At 37.4% G+C, this 21,794-nt stretch overlaps 1 protein-coding gene across 1 annotated transcript; it reads left to right on the top strand.

The window, feature by feature from the left end:
• Positions 1–19,908: 19,908 nt before the first annotated feature.
• Positions 19,909–20,858, top strand: LOC101095903 (olfactory receptor 4K14-like). Its single transcript, XM_003987363.5, has one exon. The coding sequence runs from the start codon at positions 19,920–19,922 to the stop codon at positions 20,856–20,858; it is 939 nt and encodes a 312-aa protein (XP_003987412.1). The 5' UTR covers positions 19,909–19,919.
• The last annotated feature ends 936 nt before the right edge of the window (positions 20,859–21,794 follow it).

Here is a 21,794-nt window from a genome sequence, read left to right as displayed (position 1 = left end):
TTGGCACAAGAGGCCTAACTTTTGGCAAATCTCAGTTTTCATCATGCCTTACTCACTGAACTTAATCATTTCTAGCTTTAAAGGTGAGAGCTGCATGGCTCTTCTTTTCACTTGAATGCTTAGAGGACATTGTCGGGTTATTTACTGGCCTAATAACAATGTTGTTTGGTCTCAGGGAATAGGGACCCCTGTGGAGAGATGTGGGGAGGACTAAAGGTGTAACTATAGAAATGTGACCAGTATCTAGGGTAACAGAATTATGACAGGTGAAAAGGATAATTCAGTGGTTCTTAACCAAGGACAATTCTGCCTCCCGATGGGATATTTGGCAGCTTATGGAGATATTTTTGTTTGCCACAACTGTAAAGGAGCTGCAGACAGCTAGCAGGTAGAGACCAGGGATGGTACTAAGTATCCTACAATGAAAAGGACAGTCCCTGAAACCATGAATTATGCAACCCTAAAGGTTAATAGTGCTGAGAAGTCCTGGACTGTGGGAATGTAATAGAGTAAGTCATAAAAATTTGGGTATGCTGGGGTGCCTGGGTGGCTCAGTCGGTTAAGTTTCTGACTTTGGTCATGATCTCATGGTTCATGGGTTCAAGCCCTGCATCGGGCTCTGTGCTGACAGCTCCAAGTCTGGAGCCTGCTTCAGATTCTTTGCCTCCCTCTCTCTGCCCCTCCCCTGCTCACACTCTGTCCCTGTCTCTCAAAAATAAATAAACAATAATTTTTTTTTAATTTTGGTATGCTGAGATGCTTTCGATGGAATCTAAATTATTAAGTCAATTTTCACAAACACATTAATATCAGAGAGCAATAGTTCATGTGTTTTAAAGGAAGTGGCCTATAAAATGCATTTTTCAATGATTTTGGGTTGCCACTGATACTGTTGTGTTGTAATGCACATGCTAGTTGACTGGACCAAGCCTTCTCAGAAGGGAAGTCGCTGTGCACGTAGTTGAAATGGATCCTCTAGGACTGCCAATCAGGGGTAAAGGTGTGTAGACAGATACTTATGGGACATGTACAGATAACTGAATGTATTTATGGGCTCTTTTCCATGAGCTTTATTCTGGTTATGCACTGTTGTATAACAAATGATAGCTCAGTGACTTAAACCATTTATAATTATATTTCATCGTTCTATAGGGTAATTATGTTCAGCTGGGTGATTTTACTTGGGCCCTTCAGTGCAATTACAGGTACATGATAGTTGTGGCTGCAATGAACTAAAGGCTAAACAGACTGGATTTCCAATGCTAGAAATTGATGTCTGCTGTCTTCTAGGAGCTCATTTGGGACTGCTGAGCAGAGCATGGATATGTGGCTCTTCTATGAAGTTTAAGATTCTCATAGCATGGTGGCTGGGTTCCCAGAGGGGATGGCCCAAGAGCAAGTGTTCCAAGAAGCTCAGGCAGACCTCACAGAGCTCTTTATTATTAGACTTACAGGTCATACAACATGACTTCCACCGTATGCTATAGGTCAAGGGTAAGTCTCTGGGCCAGTTCAAATTTAAGAGGAGAAGACCACACAAGTGATTAAATGCAGGGTGTACAACTCATTGGATGGTCATATTTGGAATTAAAATACCATATTCTTGACTATCCTCATGGATTAGAAACTCACTGTCAAGGAATGATTTAATCAGATAACTTTAATAATGGGAGTGACTATGGGTCTGACAGTTGGAAGTCTGGGGATCATGTAAGTTAACTAGAGGATCTGAACTGAAGCTGGGAAGAAGTTTCAGGAAAAAGGAAGAAGGGTTTGGAGGCCATCTGTTAGCAGGCATTCATGTCTACCTGTTAAAACTCTATCACAGTATTTTTAACAAAGGGTTAGTACACTGTAGCTTTTTATAAAATATGTACTGATTTACAAACCCATAAATGTTTTATTTCCAACTGCATAACGGTTTTGGGTGAATGAAACTATATTGCAAGAACAAGACTTTATCAGCGAAAACAATACATCCCTTCTCCTTTTATGAACTTCTGTATGCTATACAACTGGGCACTTGGTAGATGTCTTCTTCCTTTGTTCTGTGATTGCTTATTACATGCAAGCATATTCCCTCAGTAAGTCTGGTGTGCTGATTAGGGTTAGAGGTCATAACCTAATCTTTTCATTCACCACACTCTCCCTCACATCCACTCTTTACATTAACTAACACACAGTGTAAAGAAAGTTCTTTCAATCAACACCCCCAATATCTCTCCTAAAATGGATCCTCTATTTCCTTTAACAATGGGCACTGTGTTATTACAACTAGACATTTGTAACAAGGACTTCTTTTTTACTCCTTCTATCACTTGCCAACCAGCAGCTTTGTATTCTCAGTGTGTTCCCCCTATAATCCTTGTTCACCAAATCTGTTAGTCCCTAGAAATATTTTAACTAAAGAGTTACACTATGTTTCAAACCAGAGTCAAGAAATTTTGAGTACAGTTAAAATGTGGACCACTTAAGGTTATCCAGTAATTATACCATCTCCACTTTGGAAGTAAAGGAAAGAAGACATTATAATCCTCCTGATCTGAGACTTGGATATTCTGGTAGAAAACACACACACACACACACACACACACACACACACACACACACACACAGCTGACTGTTTGCTGCCTAAAAAAATAATGTGTTACCATGAGAGAGACTTTGCATGTTCTAAGCCCACTATACTGTTTTAATAGTTCCATGTATATGTCTTCTTCCAGGTGCAGACTCTGCCTCTGGTGATATAATCTACTTCTCTACAGAAGCATCCTATACCTCACCCTCACATTCCCGCTGTCACCATGACGCCCCCCCCCCCCACACACCATCTGTGAGCCTCAGACTGATCCTTAGCTTCAACTATCTCCTATATCTTTGTTACTCTGCAGCCCTTTGTCCTACTGCAGCTACTAATACTGCCATCAAGGTCCCAAAAGCCATATGTCCCTGTTCCCCTGTCAGCAATTACTTTTCATTCACTTTCTTGCTTTCCACCAATAGAATAAGCCAAAACCTACAAATGCAGAAGGTACCAGTGACAAATACATTAATAATCTTATCTCTTACTTGTATAGGATTTCAACCTATGTAGCATATCATACTCTTTCTCATTTGCTCTCTACGGGATTTTTTAAGTTTTATTTAAATTCCAATTAGTTAACATACAGTATACCATTACTTTTTATAGTTTCCTCAAGTTTCCACGGTGAAGTGATTTGTGTAAGGGCACAGTGCAAGTTATCAGTAAGGTTTAATTTATGACACCACTTTAATTCTAGTCAAAGCTGTTTGCACTGCCCACACCTGTCACAACTGTGAAGTAACAGCTTGGCCATCTTTCTATTAATATAAAACATATCTAATTGTTATTTTCTATGTTTGCAAACAAATATATGTTTGATTTGTGAGGGTAAAAGAGAGTAGGACTATAGAGAGAGTAGGATTTATAATTAATCTTCCTAACAATACCATCAAACTTAGACAAGGAGTTCTGAGCTCCTGATCTCATATTTCTTCAGCCAAACCAGTGGCTACTTACAGAACTTCCTTGGAAACCCTCAAGTATATTATTTCCTAAATTATGAATGACTCCAACAAGTTGGAAATAAACTAGGTTAAGGAAAAACAACCTTGCCTGTTTTGTTTCATTATCCTTAATTTCTAGATCTTTACAAAACACTCTTACTTCAAAGATATCAATCTGAGGCCAAGTATTTTTAGGTTCCACAGGAATCCCACAAAAGGATATTTGGGTCTGGAAGTTCTTTATTTGCAGTTCACATCATAGCCAAAGTATTTCTGTTAATTGTTGTTACATTGCCTGACATCTTATAAAATAGATAAATTATACACACACACACACACACACACACACACACACACACACACACACACACACATATGAGACCATATATCTCAAAATGAGATGATACTATACGAAGTGCATTGTAGATTTTGGATACTAGCCCTTTGATATGTCATTTGAAAATATCTTTTCCCATTCCATTGGTTGCCTTTTAGTTTTGTTGATTGTTTCCCTTGCAGTGCAGAAGATTTTTATCTTTATGAGGTCCCAATAGTTCGTTTTTGCTTTTAATTCCTTTGCCTTTGGAGATGTGTCAAGTAAGAGGATGAGCACTGGGTGTTGTATGGAAAACAATTTGACAATAAATTTCACATTAAAAAAACCTAAAGTGCATTGTAATTTGCCTTCTGTTCACTTAAGTAATGAAAATATTTCCCATGTTTTCTCAAAAATCACTTTATTGTTAATGAAATCTTACATTGTAAAACTCCTATAATTCATTTAAGAGAGTAAGCCCCAATGGTAAGACATTTAGATTACTTCAAGTATTTTGCATATACTGTAGTGTTACTATGAAGACTTTATAGCATACACATAATCATTCCATTACAATGAATTCTAAGAAATGGAATCTGACTTAAATGTTCTATACATGATAAGGTTTTGAAACATAGACAATGGAGAAATGATTTGGACTCTAAAGTACTTTTAGGGGAGGACAGAGAGATGACCAAGTGACAGAAGTATTTGGGAGGAAAACAGTGCAGTAGGCAATGTTCAATGGGATCTGAAAGAATCCCTTGCCTAAAATCTTCATTCAGTAGTTTGCCACATGGCCTTTACTGTCCTTTTTTTTTCCAGTCCTTTACTGACAAAACCATTGGCTTTTAATAAATTCATTATTTAAATATTTAAAAATACAAATGGTAATATATTTGCTTGTTTTTAGTCATGCACATCATACCATGAATGAGTTTATTAATTCTTCTCTTTTATGACTACCATCTGAGGTCAAATCCCTACAGAAATGATGTCCTGATGAGTGTGGAGACCAGAAATAGACAGGGAAAATGTAGAGAAAGAGGGAAAATGATATAGGAAACACAAAGATTTTACACAGTTTCTAATTTTTAGACAAGCTTTAATTATATTGTAATGAACTTAGAGTCAACCCCTGAAACCATTACTATACTCTATGTTAACTAGCTTGGGTTTAAATAAAATTTAAAAAAAGAGAGAGCAACTTTGATGATTTATTTATGCAACAGGAAAATGAGTCTAACTATACAGCACTGCACCTCAAGATCTGGTGTCCTAGCTGGAGTCCCAGAATCTCCAATCACTGCTATCCAATGCACTCACATTCTGAAAGGAATAGATTCCAGTAGACACTTGAACAATATAGGTTGAACTACCCACGCTCACCTTTAGGTCACTTTCTTTCAAAAATTACAATATACTACTTTAAATGTATTTTCTCTTCTTTATGTAACATTTTCATGTTACATAACATTTTCTTAGTAACATTTTCATGTCTTTATTGCAAGAATACAGTATATAATACTAAAAATGTATTTAATTTAACATATTTAATTTATTGCAAGAATACAGTATATAATATTAATAACGTACAAAATATGTGTTAATCAACGATTTATGTTTTTGGTGAGGCTTCTGGTGAACACTAGGGTATTAACTGTTAAGTTGTAGGAGAGTCAAACGTATACATGGATTTTTGACTATTTAGGGTGTTAGTACCCCTAATGTCTGCTTTGTTCAAGGGTCAACTGTATTGTCTCTATTCCATACAAAGACCTTGAAAATGTTCATAGAAGCTCAATTCATGATAACCAACACCTTCAAACACCTAAATGGATAAGCAATTGTGATGTATCCATATGATGAGCAATATAAAGGAATAAACTAAGATTGGCAAATCATCTCCTAAGAGACACAGCAATAAAACTAGAGAAAGTTTTCAGACAAAAATACTCACAACAAACTAAAAACTTTAAACTTTTTGAAGTCTATGGAAAATAACCAGAAGGCATACAACAAACTGAAAAATATTTATTTAAGAATCTCCATGAGTCTCTGACATTTAAGCCAGAGTCTGCTCCTATTTCTCCCAGTTCTGTGCTGTGAAAGTTCCTTGCTACACAGATGCTGCATCCCATACACAGAGGCAGCTCCTATTGTCCCTCCAAGCTCCAGAACTGGGACAGAGAGATTATATCCCAGATGGCACCAAGGCGGGCCTTGACAACTGGTGGCTCCCAACTCCCCTTTTAGCTCTGGCTTCATGGTATGGATATCTGCTCAGGGTAAGCATTACAGATAAGCGGGGCCTGGAAGCCCTTCCTGAGGGAGGTGACTTTATTTGGAGACAATTGCAGAAAATCTATGTCCAGGGCCTATTGTTTGAAACAATCAAGGTCTCAGTGGAAACATCTTTAACAACCCTATAAAAATAAAAAATATTTTAAAGGAATACTATGAAAAACTATATGCCAACAGAGTAGATAACTTATATGAAATGGACAAATGCCTAAAATAACACAATAAGAAATAGAGATTTTGTTAGTATTTTTTAAACTTTCTAAAGGAAACCCCCCAGTCCTGATGGCTTTACAGGTAAATTCTGCCAATTTTTTAAAGAAGAAATAAGACCAATTCTTCAAAAACTCTTCTATAAAATGAAGGCATAGGCAAAAATTCATAATTCACTCTATGGGGGCAATTTTACCCTGATACCAAAGCCAGACAAAGACAGGAAAAAAGAAGAAAACTACAGACCAATATCTCTCTCTCTTATCAATACAGATTCAACTATATACTACAGTACAGAAACCCACTTTAAATATAAAGATACAGATAGGTTAGGCATAAAAGGATAAGAGAGAACAAAGTCAGAGGACTGACACTACTCAACTTCAGGACTTACTATAAAGCTACAGTAACCAAGACAATATGCAATTGCCAAAAAATAGACAAACATCAATGGAATGGAATAGAAGTTCCAGTAATAGACTCACACAAATTTAGGCAACTGATCTTTGAAAGGGGCAGAGGCAATGCATACACCAAAGACAGTCTTTCTAACAAATTTTACTTGAACAACTGGACATTCACGTGGAAGAAAGAAACAAACAAACAAACAAGAGAAAAAGTAATCTACACAGACCTTATAGTTTTCACAAAATTTAACTCAAAATGGATCACAGACTTACTGTGAAGTGCAAAAATACAAAACTTTTAGAAGATAACATAGGAAGACATCTAGATGACATTGTGTGTGGCAATGACTTTTTATTACTATTATTTTTTAAGTAGGCTTCATGCCCAGTGTGGGAACCAGTAAAGACCTTGAACTCACAACCCTGAGATCAACACCTGATCTCAGAGCAAGAGTTGGCCACTTAACTGCCTAAGCCACACAGGTGTCCAGCAAACACCAAAGATACAGTCCATAAAAGAAATAACTGATAGGCTGGACTACACAGAAATTTAGAGCTTTTTCTCTGCAAAAGACAATGCCAACAGAATAGGAAGATAAGCCACAATGAGAGAAAACATTTGCAAAAGACATATCTGATAAAGGACTGTTACCCAATATACTCAAATATCTCTTTAAAGTCAACAATAAGATGCTGGGGGCCAACATGGCGAATAAATAGAGGAAATCCATACATCCTGCGTCTCTCAAACAAAGAAGTGTAGAAGCCAAAAGACTTTGAACACCAGAGTCTGGGAGGAAAAGAAACTGAATCTACTAGGAAGAAAATGGGAAAGCTGGAAAAAAGATAGGACTACTCCAAGGAACAAATCAAAGCACACCTGGTGGAGGGTCCAAAATACTACTACGAGTAGGGCAATAAAATAACCAAAGTCACAACAACAGAAAGCAAGTAACAATCCCCCAAAAAACACGTCCTGAAGGGCCAGGCCCTGGAAAGTGTATGACCCTCCTTGAATATAGCAGTGCTTGCAAGTGCAGAGCACACAAGCTTTTAAAAAGCATAAGTGACAGAAAACTAGCCAAAACGATTCTTTCAGAAATGGAAGAATTCTCCTCAAAAGAAATTCCAGGAAGTAGCTACAGCTAACGAATTGATCAAAAACAATTTAAGCAATATAACTCAAGAATTTAGAACAATAGTCATAAAATTAATCAATGGCCTTGAAAAAAGCATAGAGGACAGCAGAGAATCTATTGCTAAAGAGATCAAGGGGCTAAAAAATAGTCATGATGAATTAAAAAAATCTATAAATGAGGTGCAAAATAAAATGGAGGCAGCCACAGTGTGGATTGAAGAGGCAGAGGAGAGAATAGGTGAATTAGAAGATAAAAATACAGAAAAAGAGGAAGCTGAGAAAAAGAGAGATAAAAACATCCAGGAGTATGAGGGGTGTATTAGAGAACTAAGTGATACAACCAAACAGAACAATATCCGTATCATAGGAATTCCAGAAGAAGGAGAGAGAGAGAAAGGGGCTGAAGGTGTACTTGAACAAATCATAGCTGAGAACTTCCCTGGTCTGGGGAAGGAAAAAGGCATTGAAATCCAAGAGGCACAGAGAACTCCCTTCAGAAGTAACTTGAATCGATCTTCTGCACAACATATCATAGTGAAACTGGCAGAATACAAGGAGAAAGAGAAAATTCTGAAAGCAGCTAGGGATAAACGTGCCCTAACACACAAAGTTAGACACATAAGGGAAGTAGCAGACCTATCTACTGAAACTTGGCAGGCCAGAAAGGAATGGCAGGAAGTCTTCAATGTGATGAACAGAAAAAAAAATGTAGCCAAGAATCCTTTACCCAGCATCTGTCGTTCAGAATAGAAGGAGACCTAAAGGTCTTCCCAAACAAACAAAAACTGAAGGAATTCATCACCACTACACCAGCCCTATAAGAGATCCTAAGGGGGATTCTGTGAGTGAAATGTTGTAAGGACCACAAAGTACCAGAGACATCACTATAAGCATGAAACCTACAGACATCACAATGACTCTAAATCCATATCCTCCAGTAATAACACTGAATGTAAATGGACTAAATGCGCCAACCAAAAGACATAGGGTATCAGAATGGATACAAAAACAAGACCCATCTATTTTATGTCTACAAGAGACTCATTTTAGACCTGAGAACACCTTCAGATTGAAAGTGAGGGGATGGAGAACTATCTATCATGCTCATGGAAGTCAAAAGAAAGCTGGAGTAGCCATACTTATATCAGCCAAACTAGACTTTAAATTAAAAGCTGTAACAAGAAATGAAGAAAGGCATTATACAATAATTCCAGGGTCTTTCCATCAGGAAGAACTAACAATTATAAAAGTCTATGCATCGAATACGGAGCCCCCAAATATACAAAACAATTAGTCACAAACATAAGCAACCTTATTGATAAGAATGTAGTCATTGCAGGGGACTTTAATACTCCACTTACAACAATGAATAGAACTAGACAAAGAATAAAGTAACAAGGGCCCTGAATGATATATTGAATCAGATGGACTTGACAGATATATTTAGAACTCTGCATCCCAAATCAACAGAATATACTTTCTTCTTGAGTGCACATGGAACATTCTCCAAGATAGATCACATACTGGGTCACAATACAGCCCTTCATAAATATAAAAGAATTGAGGTCATACCATGCACACTTTCAGACCACAATGCTATGAAACTTGAAATCAATCACAGGAAAAAGTCTGGAAAACCTCCAAAAGCATGGAGGTTAAAGAACACCCTACTAAAGAATGAATGGGTCAACCAGGCAATTAGAGAAGAAATTTAAAAAAACAGGGAAACAAATAAAAATGAAAATAAAACAATCTAAATGCTTCAGGATGCAGCGAAGGCAGTCCTGAGAGGAAAATACGTTGCAATCCAGGCCTATCTCAAGAAACAAGAAAAATACAAAATACAAAATACAAAAATCTAACAGCACACCTAAAGGAAATGGAAGCAGAACAGCAAAGACACCCCAAACCCAGCAGAAGAAGAGAAATAATAAAGATCAGAGCAGAAATAAACAACATAGAATCTAAAAAAACAGTACAGCAAATCAATGAAACCAAGAGTTGGTTCTCTGAAAAAATAAACAAAATTGATAAACCTTTAGCCAGGCTTCTAAAAAGAAAAAGGAGAGGTCCCAAATAGATAAAATAATGAATGAAAATGGAATTATTAAAACCAATCCCTCATAAATATAAGCAATTATCAGGGAATACTATGAAAAATTATATGCCAACACACTGGACAACCTGGGAGAAATGGACAAATTCCTAAGCACCCACACACTTCCAAAAATCAAACAGGAAGAAATAGAAAATTTGAACAGACTCATAACCAGTGAAGAAGTTAAATAAGTTATCAAAATCTTCCTACAAATAAGAGTCCAGAACCAGATGGTTTCCCTGGGGAATTCTACCAGATATTTAAGGCAGAGATAATACCTATCCTTCTCAAACTGTTCCAAAAATATAAAGGGAAGGAAAACTTCCGGACTCATTCTATGAAGCCAGCATTACTTTGATTCCCAAACCAGACAGCGACCCAGCAAAAAAACAGAACTACAGGCCAGTATCTCTGATGAATATGGATGCAAAAAATTCTCAATAAGATACTAGCAAATCGAATTCAGCAGCATATAAAAAGAATTATTCACCATGATCAAGTGGGATTCATTCTTGGCCTGCAGGGCTGGTCGATATTCACAAATCAATCGATGTTACCTCACACTGGTAAAAGAAAAGGTAAGAACAATATGATCCTGTCAATCGGTGCAGAAAAAGCATTTGACAAAATTCAGCATTCTTTGTTAATAAAAACCCTCACAAAAGTCGAGATAGAAGGAACATACTTAACCATCATAAAAGCCATTTATAAAAATCCCACAGCTAACATCATCCTCAAGGGGGAAAAACTGAGAGCTTTCCCCCTGAGATCAGAAACACGACAGGGATGTCCACTCTCACCCCTGTTGTTTAACATAGTGTTAGATGTGCTAGCATCAGCAATCAAACAACAAAAGGAAATCAAAGGCATCAAAATAGGCAAAGATGAAGTCAAGCTTTCACTTTTTGCAGATGACATGATACTATACATGGAAAACCTGATAGACTCCACCAGAAGTCTGCTAGAACTGATAAATGAATTCAGCCAAGGTACAGGATACAAAATTGATGTACAGAAATCAGTTGCATTTTTATACACTAATAATGAAGCAACAGAAAGACAAATAAAGAAACTGATCCCATTCATAATTGCACCAAGAATCATAAAATACCTAGGGATAAACCTTACCAAAAAGATGTAAAAGATCTGTATGCTGAAAACTATAGAAAGCTTATGAAGGAAATTGAAGAAGATATAAGGAAATGGAAAAACATTCCATGTTCAAGTTTTGGAAGAATAAATGCTGTTAAAATGTCAATACTACCCAAAGCCATCTGCACATTCAGTGCAATCCCAATCAAAATTGCACCAGCATTCTTCTCGAAGCTAGAACAAGCAATCCTAAAATTTGTATGGAACCACAAAAGACCCCAAATAGCCCAAGTAATATTGAAGAAGAAAACCAAAGCTGGAGGCATCACAATCCCAGACTTTAGCCTCTACTACAAAGCTGTAATCATCAAGATAGCATGGTATTGGCACAAAAACAGACACATAGACCAGTGGAATAGAATAGGAACCCCAGAACTAGACCCACAAAAGTATGGCCAACTAGTATCTTTGACAAAGCAGGAAAGAATATCCAATGGAAAAAAGACAGTCTCTTTAACAAATGGTGCTGGGAGAAACAGACAGCAACATGCAAAAGAATGAAACTAGACCACTTTCTTACACCATACACAAAAATAAAGTCAAAATGGATCAAAGACCTGAATGTGAGACAGGAAACCATCAAAACCCTAGAAGAGAAACCAGGAAAAAACCTCTCCGACCTCAGCCACAGCAATTTCTTACTTGACACAGTTCCAAAGGCAAGGGAATTAAAAGCAAAAATGAACTATTGGGACATCATAAAGATAAACAGCTTCTGTACTTCAAAGGAAACAATCAACAAAAGTAAAAGGCAACTGACCGAATGGGAAAAGATATTTGCAAATGACATATCAAACAAAGGGTTAGTATACAAAATCTATAAAGAACTCACCAAATCCACACCCGAAGAACAAATAATCCAGTGAAGAAATGGGCAAGAGACACAAATAGACACTTTTCTAAAGAAGACATCCAGATGGCCAACAGGCACATGAAAAGATGCTCAATGTCACTCCTCATCAGGGGAATACAATTCAAAACCGCACTGAGATACCACCTCACACCAGTCAGAGTGTCTAAAATGAACAAATCAGGAGACTATAGATGCTGGAGAGGATGTGGAGAAACGGGAACCCTCTTGCACTGTTGGTGGGAATGCAAACTGGTGCAGCCATTCTGGAAAACAGTGTGGAGTTTCCTCAAAAAATTAAAAATAGATCTACCTTATGACCCAGCAATAGCACTGCTAGGAATTTACCCAAGGGATACAGAAGTTCTGACGCACAGGGGCACTTGTACCCCAATGTTTATAGCAGCACTCTCAACAATAGCCAAATTATGGAAAGAGCCTAAATGTCCATCAACTGACGAATGGATAAAGAAATTGTGGTTTAGAGGACAGAGGGAAGATGGCGGCATAGGAGGACGCTGGGCTCACCGTGTCCTGCTGATCACTTAGATTCCACCTACACCTGCCTAAATAACCCAGAAAACCGCCAGAAGACTAGCAGAACAGATTCTCCAGAGCCAAGAGCAGATGAGAGGCCCACGGAAGGGGGTAGGAAGGGTGGAGAGGCGGTGCACACTACATGGACTGGCGGGAGGGAGCCGGGGCAGAGGGGCAGCCTGCCAGCCAAGCAGAGACCCCGAGTCTGGCTTGCAAAAGCGGAGGGGCCAGACGGAGTGTGTTCTGACAGCAAGTGGGACTTAACATCTGGAAGGTTATAAGTTAACAGCTCTGCTCAGAGAGCAGGAAGGCTGGAGGACAACTGGCGGGAGAATTATTGAGCCCTGGACAACAGAGCCCAGCTTGGCGGGAAACAAAGGAACTCAACAGCACCATCTCCCTCGCCCATCCCCCAGCCAAAAGCCCAAAGGGAACCAGTTCCTGCCCTGGAACTTGCTTGAACTGCACAAACGCCCAATGGTGTGCTTCTGCGGATTCATCCCTCCAGAGGCTGGAAAGGATGTGGAGAAAAGGGAACCCTCTTGCACTATTGGTGGGATTGCAAATTGGTGCGGGGGGGTGGGAGGGAGGGGAGGGTGGGTGATGGGTATTGAGGAGGGCACCTTTTGGGATGAGCACTGGGTGTTGTATGGAAACCAATTTGACAATAAATTTCATATATTGAAAAAAAAAAGAATATTACCAGGGATAAAGAATGTCGTTTTACGTTGAGAAAGAAATCAATCAGGAGGTAGTAACAATTTATTTATGTTCCTAATACAGAGTTTTAAAACATATGAAGCAAAAACTGATACAGTTACAAGTAGAAATAATTTTTAAGAATATATTCGAAGAATTAGAAGGTGGGATCATCAAGAGAACATGACCACCAGTTGATTCCTGAGCTGGACCTGGGCAATGGGAAGCTCCTCCCCACTCCCCTGTCCCTGGAATATGCATTTCCCTGGCCTTCCCCACTACCAGAAGCTGCTCCAAGGATACAGCCTTGAGAGAGTGATGTGGTGTTGAGACTATCAGGACACTATACATGGCTGAATCTACTTAAGGCCTCTATATTAACTTTAGGATTGGGCAGGTGGGTACAGAGAGCTTCTCATCATGAGGTCACCTATGATGTTGGTTATGTATCATACCAGTCAGGATATGATTCCTCTTGAAACTGGAAGTAAAACCTTAATTGAATTTGATTATATAAATCTAGTTAGAGATTAATATTTCCAAAGACATGACCTGAGTACTTATATGTTAAATGAAAAATACTTTAAAACTTCACTAATGTTTAATGAATAGCTATTTGAAGTATAATTTTTCTTGTCTCTTTGTTCTGATTTCTAGAATATGCAAAAGTTATTCTTACAAAGAAGTCCCCAAGAGATGTCCAATGGAAATTATTTCATGATGCTTGTCCTGCTCAGAATACAGAATAGGGAAATTTTACCCAAGGGATTTCTTCTAGTGGTGAATATACATAAGGCTGAGGAAAATTGCTTCCACAGATACTGTCTCCATCCAACTGTGGATGTCATCTCAAGCATACATCAGAAGAGAAGAGGAAATAGTAATCTGGTCTTGAAGAAAATTTGTGTTAGTAAGTTATCTCATGTTCTCTGTGACTCTCTATAATAATTTTTTTCAGTTTATTTATTTTTTTAATATATGAAATTTATTGTCAAATTGGTTTCCATACAACACCCAGTGCTCATCCCAAAAGATGCCCTCTTCAATGCCCATCACCTCCCCTCCCCTCCCTCCCACCCCCCATCAACCCTCAGTTTGTTCTCAGTTTTTAAGAGTCTCTTATGCTTTGGCTCTCTTCCACTCTAACCTCTTTTTTTTTCTTTCCCCTCCCCCATGGGTTTCTGTTAACTTTCTCAGGATCCACATAAGAGTGAACACATATGGTATCTGTCTTTCTCTGTATGGCTTATTTCACTTTGCATCACACTCTCCAGTTCCATCCACGTTGCTACAAAGGGCCATATTTCGTTCTTTCTCATTGCCACGTAGTAATCCATTGTGTAAAAACCACAATTTCTTTATCTATTCATCAGTTGATGGACACTTAGGCTCTTTCCACAATTTGGCTATTGTTGAGAATGCTGCTATAAACATTAGGGTACAAGTGCCCCTATACATCAGTACTCCTCTATCCCTTGGGTAAATTCCTAGCAGTGCTCCTGCTGGGTCATAGGGTAGGTCTGTTTTTAATTTTTTGAGGAACTTCCACACTGTTTTCCAGAGTGGCTGCACCAGTTTGCATTCCCACCAACAGTGCAAGAGGGTTTCTGTTTCTCCACATCCTCTCCAGCATCTATAGTCTCCTGATTTGTTCATTTTGGCCACTCTGACTGACATGAGGTGATATCTCAGTGTGGTTTTGATTTGTATTTCCCTGATAAGGAGCGACGTTGAGCATCTTTTCATGTGCCTGTTGGCCATCCGGATGTCTTCTTTACAGAAGTGTCTATTCATGTTTTCTGCCCATGTCTTCACTGGATTATTTGTTCTTCGGGTGTGGAGTTTGGTGAGCTCTTTATAGATTTTGTATACTAACCCTTTGTCCGATATGTCATTTGCGAATATCTTTTCCCATTCCGTTGGTTGCCTTTTAGTTTTGTTGATTGTTTCCTTAGCTGTGCAGAAGCTTTTTATCTTCATGAGGTCCCAATAGTTCATTTTTGCTTTTGATACCCTTGCCTTTGGGGATGTGTCAAGTAAGAGATTGCTACGGCTGAGGTCAGAGAGGTGTTTTCCTGCTTTCTCCTCTAGGGTTTTGATGGTTTCCTGTCTCACATTCAGGTCCTTTATCCATTTTGAGTTTATTTTTGTAAATGGTGTGAGAAAGTGGTCTAGTTTCAACCTTCTGCATGTTGCTGTCCTGTTCTCCCAGCACCATTTGTTAGACTGTCTTTTTTCCATTGGGTATTGTTTCCTGCTTTGTCATAGATTTGTTGGCCATACTTTTGTGGGTCTAGTTCTGGGGTTCCTATTCTATTCCACTGGTCTATGTGTCTGTTCTATGTGTCTGTCTATGTGTCAAGACAGCCAATACCATGCTATCTTGATGATTACAGCTTTGTATTAGAGGCTAAAGTCTGGGATTGTGATGCCTCCTGCTTTGGTCTTCTTCTTCAAAATTACTTTGGCTATTTGGGGCCTTTTGTGGTTCCATATGAATTTTAGGATTGCTTGTTCTAGCTTCGAGAAGAATCCTAGTGCATTTTGATTGGGATTTCATTGAATGTGTAGATAGCTTTGGGTAGTATTGACATTTTAACAATATTTATTCTTCCAACCCATGAGCACGGAATGTTTTTCCATTTCTTTATATCTTCTTCAACTTCCTTCATAAGTTTTCTATAGTTTTCAGCATACAGATCTTTTACATCTTTGGTTAGATTTATTCCTAGGTATTTTATGCTTCTTGGTGCAATTGTGAATGGGATCATATAATAATTTTTAAAATATCTGTATATATGTGTATCACCCATGCCCACTTGCTTGAAGTTGAATATGGCTTGTTTAACTTCCAACTTTTAACGGAGGTAATAAAGTTTTTCTCCTCCCATCCTATTCCTATGGAAGCTTCTATGGTCTCTCAAACAAAGGTGTGCATATCACCATCATGCAGCACCACAGAGATGCTCTCAGGTCTGCTTTGGAAGATCTCCATCCTTGATGGCTACTCGATTTTAGCAAGTTCCAGCTCTCTTCACTTAGGTGGAATTTGCCATTTAAGAAGATAAAGTTTTTCATGTCAGAGTATTTTACACTAAGATAACTTCTAACATAGAGATAGAAGTGAAAACTGTGGGGCACCTGGGTGGCTCAGTTGGTTGAGTGTCCGTCTTCAGCTCAGGTCATGATCTCACGGTTCATGAGTTTGAGCCCCGCTTCAGGCTCTGTACTGACAGCTCAGAGCCTAGAGCCTGCTTCCAATTCTGTGTCTCCATCTTTCTCTGTTCCTCTCCCCCTCATGCTCTGTCTCCTTCTCTCAAAAATAAATAAACGTTAAAAAAATTTTTTTAAAGAGAAGTAAAAAATGTTATATATCCAGTGAGAAATGATATAAAACTCAATTACTACAGAAGATAAAACTTACAACCTGAGAGAAAAGAAAGGCATCTTTAGCTAGCAGAAGGAACTTGAACTTTCTCCCTGTGAACTTCACACAGTGTATAGGTCAGGAAATCCATCAAATTATCTAAGTCCAATTTTCTTCTTGTAAGAATATAAACATTGAGAAATTCAGTTTTAGGATGATTATTATTTTAAATATCTTAGTGGATAAACACGGAATCTAGAAGGGCATGACAAACATGTTGCTTTATTTTAAAACTCCTAAATAATAACTCAATTAGTCTTCTTTCCTAATTTTTCAGTTTTACTGATCCGAAGGTTATCATTAGTCCCTTTGTGAAAATTCTCCAAATTACAGTTTAAAAATCTCAAATGTGCTTTAATAGAATGTACTTTTGCCTCATGGAAGTTTCTTAAAATATTAATAACCCCTCTTGGACAAAAGTAGACCAAAAGGTAAAAAAAAAAAATTGCTAAGCTATTGGAAAGCAAGAAGCATTTCTGAAACTTCTTTTGCATGTGTACATCCTACTGCTTGCTAAGAATTTGCTTATTAATTTAGAGAAAACGTAAGAGATAGGCATTTTTTCTAAAAAGGTGGTACCATGTATTTTGCTTACATAGACTAGTTGGCTGTTGATTAAGAGTGCTTCCAGTAGGTTTTAGACACTGTACTGCTTTAAGTTGCATTTTAATGAACAAAGAATGGAAATAACTAATATTTACTAATCATGCACTGAGTACTGGAAAAATTTAAGTGCTTTCTGTATACTTATTGCCTTGTCATAATAAGTCTATTATTACATTGAGTTCTCCCTTTTTAACAGATGAGGAAATGGAAACAGAAATGAGTTTAGCTCAAGGTCACAGAGTCAACAAGTAATAGAGCTATATTTCAGACCAGATTGGACTAATTAAAAAGTCCGTGTTCATTCTACTTATTATCCTAATTATTGGATTAATATTCATATGTAATATAACATACCAATATTGTGGAATATTAATTTAAAAACTGATTAAAAAACAGAAGGATTTCTTATTGGTAAATTGTTCCCTAGCAATGTACATATTCATCTTTGGAAAGCAGCTATGCTCACCACTACACCATGTACATATTCTATTTTGCAAAATCCTTTCTCAAACACAACTGAAATCCTGCTTTTGCTATTAGCTATCTTCTACATCATTTATTACAAAACACATGGAACTAGTTATTGACAACTAATCCCAGAAAGGTGTTTGTCTTGACAAAAATTAAATTTCAAGGTAAAGGCCAAATTGTTCAAGTTTCTCAGGGGACATATGTCTACTGGGTGTAATATCAGCATATTTTCTTTAGAAATTAAATCTCTATCATGGAGGATATGTTAACTTGTAAGTTACGAGAATACTAACACATGTCCCCTTGTCCCCAGCAAATGTGTGCTTTACCTAATTCTTTAGGAATATCTTCTTCATTTCTATTCTGTGCTTCTGAGTTCTCAGTATAAGGGAAGGGGAAACTAGTGTTCATGATGCAGTAGGTTTTCACAGTTCTGCTCTCTTTGGCATCACTGTTAAGATTTCAAAGGGTAAAAAAAGAAGAGACACATAAAAAATAAAGCAAAGGGAAAGAAATAATAAAGGGTGAAGAGAGATAAACAATTAGCTTTCCACCATCCAGTGAAAAAATAATCAATTTACTGAAGGATGAATATAAACAATATCATTATTGTATTTACATTTTGTACAAAATAAAAAAATATATAAATGTATATTTAGAGATAAATAATTGGTGATCTCTGAAGTTTTAACTTCAAGCTCACTCAGCACTAACAAACATGTATTCTGATTCCCTATGTCTACAATTTATTCACATCCTCTAAATAACATTTATATGTATTTGAAACTTGTATGGCAGTATTTTTAAACCTAGGGATTTCATGGCATCCATTGATATATGGTTGACATGCTGTCAAAAATCTTTGCACAACTTTTGAATTAACCAAAATTCAACCGATGGCCTACTGTTGGCCAAAAGCCTTAGCAATAATAGAGTTGATTGAAAGATATTTTGTATTTTTTACATGTTATATGCTGCATTACTACAATGAAGTGGGCTAGAAAAAAGAAAATGTTATTTTTTTTAACGTTTATTTATTTTTGAGACAGAGAGAGACAGAGCATGAATGGGGGAGGTGCAGAGAGAGAGGGAGACACAGAATCTGAAGCAGGCTCCAGGCTCTGAGCCATCAGCTCAGAGCCCAACGCAGGGCTCGAACTCATGGACCGCAAGATGGTGACCTGAGTGAAAGTTGGACGCTTAACTGACTAAGCCACCCAGGCGCCTCAAGAAAACGTTATTAAGAAAATCATAAAGAAGAGAAAATACATTTACAGTGCTGTGCCTACTGACAAAAATCTGCATATAATAGACCCACAGAATTCAATCCTGTGTTGTTCAAAAGTCAACTGTAAATGAAAATAAATATTCTCTATGGATAAGCTTGAGTATAACAAGCTTCCATTCAGACTTCAAGTCAGACTGTAAGTCTGAGTTACCTTCCTCTGTGGTTAATCACTTTCTCATCTAATTCCCCACAGACATCTTTTTCTAATACATTTAGTTTACTAAATGAATTTCATTTAACTGTGATCTTAATGATAAATTGTGTGCCTGATTTTGCATTTAAATTATCATGCCATGGTATTTATTATAAGGTTTTCTATATAGCTTTTCTCCTACTGACTGTTCCAACATATATTTTATAGTAATAAGCAAAAAAATTAGGTTTATGGTGTTTTATAAAAGAGGTTCACTCATCTGTGGAATTTGAGAAGCTTGACAGATGATAATGGGAGAAGGGGAGGAGAAATAAGATAAAAACAGAGAGGGAGAGAAACCCTAAAAGCATCTTAAATACAGAGAACAAACTGAGGGTTGATGTGGGTAGGGAAAATGGGTGATGGGTACTAACAAGGGCACTTGTTGGGATGAGCACTGGGTTTTCATATGTAAGTGATGAATCACTAGATTCTACTCCTGAAGCCAAGGCTACACTGTATGTTAAGTAACTTGAGAATTTAAAGAAAAGGCATAATGTCAGGAATATTTTGCCAATATTTGTCTTCCCAGTTATATTTTCCACTTTCAGGTATAAATGCTAATTTTCAAGGAAATTTAAATTTAAATGAAATAGAATTTCAATTAAATACTAAAAGTTAAGTACCCATTCCCACACCACTAACTGACAATCTATCCTTCTTCCTAGGTTATTTTAGAGGACACAGTGAATAAAATGGATAAAGGAAATATGTCTATAGTGTCAGAATTTGTGCTTCTGGGACTTTGCCACTCATGGAATATGCAGGTCTTATTCCTAATCATATTTTTTATGCTTTACCTGGTTATTGTATCTGGAAATGTTTTCATCATGATCCTAATCATCACTGATTCCCATCTTCATTCCCCCATGTATTTCTTGTTGGCCAACCTGTCCTTTGTTGATATGTGGCTTTCTTCAGTCACCACTCCAAAGATGATCACGGACTTTCTCAGGGAGAACAAGACTATTTCCTTTGGAGGGTGTATGTGCCAGATCCTCTATGTACATTTTGTTGGAGGGGGTGAGATGGTACTCTTGGTGGTAATGGCCTATGACCGCTATGTGGCTATCTGTAAGCCACTCCACTATTCGGCCATGATGAGCCTGCAAAAATGCACTAGTCTGGTGGTAACTTCCTGGAGCATTGGCTTTGTGCATGCCATGAGTCAGATGGCTGTGATTGTGCAATTGCCTTTCTGTGGCCCCAGGGAAATTGACAGCTTCTTCTGTGACATACCACTGGTAATCAAGCTTGCCTGCATAGATTCCTACAATTTGGGAATATTAATGAATGCTGAGAGTGGGGTTCTAGCCATGACCTGCTTTATCCTGTTGTTGATATCCTATACACATATTCTTCTCACCATCCGCCAAAGCACTAAAACTGGTGCTTCCAAGGCACTCTCTACCTGTACTGCCCACATCACAGTGGTGGTGCTCTTCTTTGGGCCTTGCATCTTCATCTATGTGTGGCCACTCAGCATCACCTGGGTGGACAAATTTCTTGCTGTGTTTTACTCTGTTATTACACCTCTCCTAAATCCAGCCATTTATACTCTGAGAAATAAAGAGATTAAAGATGCCATGAAGAGATTCAGAAGCTATTATATGCACTACAAGGGAAATATTTAATGCCCCAAAAACCTTACTGTAAGCACTTCAAATTGATAATACATTGACCTTGTAAAATAAGTTGAAAATTCTAGGCATTCAGTTTATTTCTACATATTATAGTTGTCTCCAAGTGCAGGAATAGGGTAAATATAATTCAAGAAATGGCAACATTTATTAATCATCCAGTAGAACACCACAAAATATATCCCTAAAGCCCAAACACTAATGATCCCTCTTTCTGAGGGAATTGGCTAATCAGTCTTCCTATGACTTTAACTATGCTAATTGAGAATTTAAAATTCATTCAACAAAGCCATCCATCCATCCTGATGGATAGTATCTTAACAAATTTCTCTTGAATTTTCTCCTAACTCCATTTGGAAAGTACTCCTATAACACTGACTCCTTCTCTCAAATCTTTCACCCAACTTCTTGTCAAGAGGTAACTCAATTATTATTTTTTCTTTAACTTAGCTTCCATGCAAATACCAATGGGAAGCAGTGGGAGAAAAAACTAGAGAGAATGTGACAACAGTGGTAAAATCATAGAGTGAAGGATATTCTGTGTTTCATTTCCATTAACTCAATAAATGTTAAAAAAAAAGGTAAAACCTAATGATATTTCCCTTGGTTATCTCAGTCTCAAGGACTAATATTTATTATACTTCAAACTATTATTAATCATCTGTGTAAAAGTCCTAAAATGTATGCTCTTCAAGGGCAAGAGCCATACCTTACCTGATGAATTTTTGAAATAGCAGTACTTAGTATATTGGTTAATATATAAACACTCAATAAATATATTTTAATGAATACATAAAGGATAATTTATCCATTCAAATACCCATAACATTTATTGATCGTGGCGTATTGAAGTGCAGCCTTTGTCATTAAAAGAATTTCCTAAGTGTCAACTTACAAATAAAATTTATTTTATTTCTTGCAGAATTGTAA

Source organism: Felis catus, chromosome B3 (genome assembly GCF_018350175.1).
Source record: "Felis catus isolate Fca126 chromosome B3, F.catus_Fca126_mat1.0, whole genome shotgun sequence".
In the NCBI taxonomy this organism is placed as follows: domain Eukaryota; kingdom Metazoa; phylum Chordata; class Mammalia; order Carnivora; family Felidae; genus Felis; species Felis catus.
Note: the sequence above shows the minus strand (reverse complement) of the source record. Positions and strands in the feature narration are given on the sequence as shown.

Coding starts and splice junctions, on each gene's coding strand:
- LOC101095903 (XM_003987363.5), top strand. CDS start 19,920: ATGGATAAAGGAAATATGTCTATAGTGTCAGAATTTGTGCTTCTGGGA.